Source organism: Sycon ciliatum, chromosome 2, assembly GCF_964019385.1.
Source record: "Sycon ciliatum chromosome 2, ocSycCili1.1, whole genome shotgun sequence".
Lineage (NCBI taxonomy): Eukaryota > Metazoa > Porifera > Calcarea > Leucosolenida > Sycettidae > Sycon > Sycon ciliatum.
This window is the reverse complement of record NC_088644.1, coordinates 19,875,679-19,881,936: the sequence shown is the minus strand read 5'-3', so window position 1 is coordinate 19,881,936 and position 6,258 is coordinate 19,875,679. Positions and strand designations below refer to the sequence as shown.

The 6,258-nt window shown below is 48.9% G+C and overlaps 1 protein-coding gene across 1 annotated transcript; it reads left to right on the top strand.

Moving 5' to 3' along the window:
• Window positions 1-1,825: 1,825 nt before the first annotated feature.
• On the top strand, window positions 1,826-5,806 carry LOC135810428 (uncharacterized protein K02A2.6-like). Its single transcript, XM_065323922.1, has one exon. It carries the CDS (start codon window positions 1,826-1,828, stop codon window positions 5,804-5,806), a length of 3,981 nt encoding a protein of 1,326 aa, XP_065179994.1.
• Window positions 5,807-6,258: the final 452 nt, after the last annotated feature.

The following is a 6,258-nucleotide window of genomic DNA, read 5'->3' as shown; positions in this document are numbered from 1 at the left end:
ACCTTGATTCTAGACACTTGCGCTTAGCATGCATTAGATTATACTGATAAGCGCCTGTGCATTTGCGCCATTCTGCATCAGTGAGTAGAGTCCTGCATATACTCCCTGGCCTGCATTCATCACCTGCCTGCCTGATTTGAACTAGCCCATGCATGTAGTCACCACACGCGCCCCTCCAACCGAACTGCTGCTGCTATTCTCAATAACTATCTTTTTGGAATCTCTTTTTTTCTGAATTCATTGCTCCTATGTGTGCTCCACTTGCGTTCAAGCTGCCTACTGTCAAGCTGTTTCACTCTATTTTATAAAGCCAGAGTAAAAATTAGTGACTCTTCTTCGTCTTGTCCTCTACACTATAGTTTGATTGAAAACGAAACAAAAAAGCTGGTATTTCATGCACTGCGCTATCTATTTTGCTGTTCCTCTCCTTTTTTTCATTTTGCTACCAATGAGTGTGCTGTGTTTCAAGGCATATTTGTTTTGAACCTTGAAGATGTTTAAAAATAACCGACTCCGTATGGTCTCTAATGTTGATGGTGAACTGGTACATTAGGGTTGGTTCACATAAGCAAAATCGGCGCCTGTAACGGAATCACAGCCATTCCGTTCCCCGGGACGCAGGACACAAAGGACAAGACTGGTTTGTTACATTATTTATATTTGGACATTACGGAAATGGAGACAACACTCAAAGGGACGAACAAGAAGACTGACAAAAGGACTCTCGACTACAAAATCGCGCATGCTCATATCACACATGCACGCGACTAGACGAGACAGTTTGGGGAATGCCATCACACAGGAAAACAACACATCATTTTACAACACCTGCCCCCTTGATGACATTCCACAAAATAATAAACCGACACCACGTTCCACATGCACAACAGCAAAAGGAACCACAGCAAAACAGGAAAACCCAAACCAACAGCTTACATTGTAGCACAACAAAAACTGGGCCACGACACAGGGCCAAACCAAGACACAAGAGCCGACGCTCTAAACTCAGGCACACAATGATAACCGAAACACGAGAGCCAAAGCTCCAACAAAATAATAACAATATGCGCGCAGCAGCGCAAAATAAATCTACAACACAAATTAATGCAGAACAACAGAACGACGAGAAGAGCAACATACCGACAACCAAACTCAACAACACGCCATGCTGCCACTGTCTTAGAGTCAGTCAACAGCAACCAACTGAACAGCGAGAGAAACACGATCAGACAACACAGCGAGCAAAACAACAACAAGACGAACAACAAAGGACGACACACAGTCGGTGATGCCAGACTCATCCACTGGCCTCTGGCGAGCCACGGCCACACGCTCCATGCGGTACCTGCCGTCCCAGGCTCCAGTCCACAGCTTCTGCCGGTCCACCACCTTCTCTGCCTCCTCTCCGCGTCTTCTTCCGCTTCCACCAGCTCCTCGTCTCTCCTGATCACCTCCATCCCCACGCTTACTCTCTAGTTGTACTATTAGTTGTTGACGACGACGAACAGACTCATGACAAACTTACTCATCCTCTGCGTCCCGGGTTTCGGCACCACGTTGTAACGGAATCACAGCCATTCCGTTCCCCGGGACGCAGGACACAAAGGACAAGACTGGTTTGTATTACATGTACGTGATGTGATAAGGCGCGCATGCGCGCCTGGGCTCGTGGCTGGTTTTGCATGCTTGCTGTGCTGGACTAGGTCCGAGAATGTGAGCTCTCTTTTCCTTGTCTTTCTCTTCCTTGATTATTACAATAACTGTACGAACCTGAGTAATGCTGTGTGTGGGCCCTTAGGGCCAGACATAACAATTGGCGACGAAGATGGCAGGACGCAACTCCAGATTAGAAATTTTCGAAACTGGGGATTTTGACGAGTATGCAGAGAGACTCAATTTTCATTTTCTGGCTAATGACATTGGCCAAGTTGCAGACGATGCAACCGAGACAGTACAGGCAGCGGCAGACAAGAAAAAGTGCGCCGTGCTGATTAGTCAACTATCCGGTCAGGTTTATTCCACATTGAAGAATTTGTGCCTCCCAGATAAACCAGGGCAGAAGAAGTTCGAAGAGTTGCTGAAGCTCCTCTGTGATTATTTCAAGCCCAAGATCAGTGTAGTTGCTGCCACCTATCAATTTCAGAAAACCCTGCAGAAGGAGGGCGAGTCTGCGATCATGTTCGCGGCTCGATTGAAACGGGCAGCCATGGACTGCAAGTTTGAAGCTTATCTCGACAGGGCCTTGCGTGCCCAGTTCATCACGGCGATCGGTTCTACCAGCACGACGAAGGAAATCCTGGCGAAGGCTGAGGAGACGACAACATTTCAGCAGGTTGTCGACATGGCCACGGCTCATGAGACAGCTTTCCGCGAGTCTGAGAAGTTTTCAACGCAGGTTCATGCAGTACGCGGAGAGCCGGGGCTCGCCGACAACGCCACGTTCAAATCTGACAAGCCCTGTTTCCGCTGTGACAAGCTGGGACATCGACCGGATGAGTGCCACTTCAAATCTGCGAAGTGTCGTGCTTGCGGCAAACTGGGACACATCGAACGAGCCTGCCTAAAGAAGAAAGCGGCCAGGTCCGTCAAGCATGTCGGGACAACATCAAACCCCGGTGAGCTTGTTCCTTGTAATGATTCTGTACCGATGTTGAATGTGAATGCCACCATGAGTGACAGAGCTGTAGCACCGTACACTACGCCTGTCGAGCTAAATGGGGTCCAGGTGCACTTGGAAATTGATACGGGTAGCACCGTCACACTGCTAGGAAAAAATGATTTTCTGAAATGCAATGGCTCCGTGTCTGAGCTGGTACCATCCAGCATCACCCTATCTACATACACAGGAAATCCAATCAAATGTCTGGGTGAAATCGAAATGAAAATGGCTTTGGGTGGTGTAGAGGAGAATGTTCTGGTCAGAGTTACTGAATGTGATGGTCCTTCTCTCTTAGGCCGGGATGTCTTGTCCAGATTTACTTTGCCATGGAAATCTATATTCAAAGTGGGCACTGGCGGGCAATCCACTACCGATTTCGTTACCAAATACCCGAATCTGTTTGACAACTCCACTGTGGGCACGGTGCAAGGGGTGCAAGTAAAGCTGCACGTGTCAGATGAACAACCGGTCTACAAACGAGCAAGACCAGTACCTCTAGCAATTCGACAGCGGTACATCGACGCGTTGAACAAACTCGAGGCTGATGGGGTGATTGAGAAAGTGACGCATTCCGAATGGGCCTCACCAACGGTACAAGTAGAGAAACCAGGAGGAGGATTACGGATTTGCGCAGATTACAGTGGGACTATTAACAAGCATTCAGAATGTGAACAGTACCCACTCCCCACCCTCGAGGAATTGTTGCACAAGTTGGGCCCGGGAGGGAAGTTTACCAAACTCGACTTGTCCCAAGCATACCACCAGCTAGAGGTAGCACCGGAAAGCAGGAAATACACCACCATCAACACAATTCAGGGCCTGTACCAGTACAAACGCTTACCGTTTGGTTTCCACAGTGCCGTATCCATTTTCCAAAGGGTAATGGAAGAAGCCTTGGTTGCGCTACCAGGCAGCGGCGGGTACATTGATGATGTGCTGTGTACCGGGGAAAATGATGAAATCCATGAGGAAAACGTGGACCGGGTACTCCATCGACTGGATGAGAAAGGTTTCAAATTGAATCCGGAGAAATTCTGTTACATGGCTGAGGCACTCTCTTACTTAGGTCACACGATCAGTGGGCAGGGCGTCTCCCCTTCAACAGCCAGGATACAGGCACTGAAAATGGCCAAACCACCACAGAATGTTGCCGAATTGCAATCTTTCATCGGTTCTGCAAATTTCGTGCGGAAGTTTGTGCCTCATTTCGCAGAAATTGCAGCTCCTTTGTACGACCTCTTGAAAAAGGGTGGGAAATGGCACTGGGAGACCACTCACGAGCAAGCTTTTGGCAAATTGAAAGATGCTATGTGTTCAGAAGCCCTACTGGCACACTATGATTTACAAAGGCCAACAGTGTTGCAAGTGGATGCTTCGGGAGTGGGCCTTGGCGCAGTCCTACTGCAGAAGCAGGAGAATGGTGAATTACGACCGATCGCATTCATGTCGCGTAAGCTGACCCCAGCAGAGTCACGCTATGCTCAAATTGAAAGAGAAGCATTGGCTGTGGTGTTCGGAGTGACCAAATTTCGCCAGTACCTACTCGGTAGAGAGTTCATAGTGGTCACTGATCATCGGCCACTCTTGAAGTTACTGGGAAATCACGAGGATGTCCCCACTCTCGCCTCTAATCGAATCAAGAAATGGGCATTGCAACTGGCGGCATATGATTACGAAATGCAGTATCTCGCGGGGAAAGAAAACGTCCATGCGGATTTTCTCTCGCGACAACCAATGCAATCTGTGTCACCGAGCGAGGAGGAGACCGTCACGGTACAGGTCTTGCTTATCGAGAACGACTCAATAATCAAAGCAGCTGTGGTGAGAGCAGAATCGGCAAAGGATTCTGTATTGGCTAAAGTAATTCGCTATACGGTTAATGGGTGGCCTGCTGAAATTGAGGAAGACCTCAAGGCATATGCTAGCAAGAGAATGGAATTGTCTGTGGAGAATGATATCTTGTTATGGGACAACCGGGTGGTGATTCCTAACTCACTTCGAATGCTCTTGCTACGAGATCTGCATGCAGAGCATTTTGGCATGGTGAAAATGAAGCAAGTGGCCCGGCGCTACTTGTGGTGGCCCAATATTGACCAGGATATAGAATCTAAAGTCAATGCGTGTTTGCAATGCCAAGAGAATGCCAAATGCCCACCGGCAAAACCCGGTGTTTGGTCATGGCCGACGGGTCCATGGAAACGGATACACATTGATTTTGCCGGGCCATTTCTGGGAAAAATGTTCTTGGTGGTGGTAGATGCTTACTCTAAGTACTTGGATGTAATACCCAAGGCTCATGCAACCAGTGCGACCACGATTTCTGCTTTACGCCATCTGTTTTCTGTGTTTGGTTTGCCTGAGCACTTGGTTACAGATAACGGCAGTCAGTTCACGAGTGCGGAATTCCAGGCGTTCCTGGATGGCAATGGCATTCTACACACAACAACGGCGCCAGGTCATCCAGCAACTAATGGCCTCGCCGAACGCTACGTTGGCGTCTTCAAGCAGAAGATGAAAGAAATGTCGAATACTGGTGAACCACTCAACGTCAGGCTCGACCGGTTTCTCTTAGCGCATCGAACAACGCCGACCACCAGTGGGAAGACGCCGGCGGAGCTGTTAATGGGCCGGCAACCGAGAATCCGGCTCAGTGCATTGCGGCAGTCTGAGAGTCATCGGCAGGTCAAGGTGTACCAGGAGAGCTTGACTACGCCAAAGTTTAACACCGGTGACGCTGTGTTCGCCCTGAACTTTGGTCGTGGAGCAACTTGGGTACCAGCTACTGTAGTGCATGTCCACAGCCCTCACAGTTTCGGAGTACAGGTGGATGATGTCGTCTGGAAGCGCCATAGGGACCAACTACGACCGCGGGCGGTGCAGTTTGGCCAAGTACCCGTTTCGTCTTCTGCGGACCAGGCGGTCGCACAGCTGCCTACACCGACCAGTGACCCGCCGACAGTGCTAGATTCTCCTCTACCACTTCCGGACGCTAGCAGCAACAGTAGCACTGTCAGGCCGGATGATACGCTAGCCCCAGCAGCAGACGCCGTTGGAGTCGAGACGGCTCCCAGTGTTGTTGCACCGGCACCCTTGCGTCGCTCCGACCGACATGTCTCCGCGCCCAAGCGCTTGATTGAGAACTGCTAAGTATCCGTACTATTGCCTTTGAGTATGTATTGCTTGTCCTGTTACTTTGATCTGATGCGGCCTGAGTGTAGGAAGTGGACATTTCTGGGCCAGATGAATATTCTACATGTAGGTCATGACGAACAGTCTTCACATAAGATTGTTTTCGTTTAATTCATTGAAACATTTGCATGGTTCCTTTTCTGATCTGATCTAATTCCCCAACGCTATGCAATATTGGCTGACTTTATCTGTCATTCCTACCTCGATCTATAGCTCAGCTCTCATGGACTATTCTGGAAGCTGCAGTAACTGTTATAAGTATATGTGTGCAATGTTTTTGAACTTTTTTGCTTTTGTATTATCTGGCCGTTGTAGTGTCAACAGCTATATCTGTCGGCGCCAAATTTGAGTGCCTCTTTGCTTATGTTATAATTTTACCCCGGGAAAAATTCTTGGGGGGCGATTGCTGT

Coding starts and splice junctions, on each gene's coding strand:
- LOC135810428 (XM_065323922.1), top strand. CDS start 1,826: ATGGCAGGACGCAACTCCAGATTAGAAATTTTCGAAACTGGGGATTTT.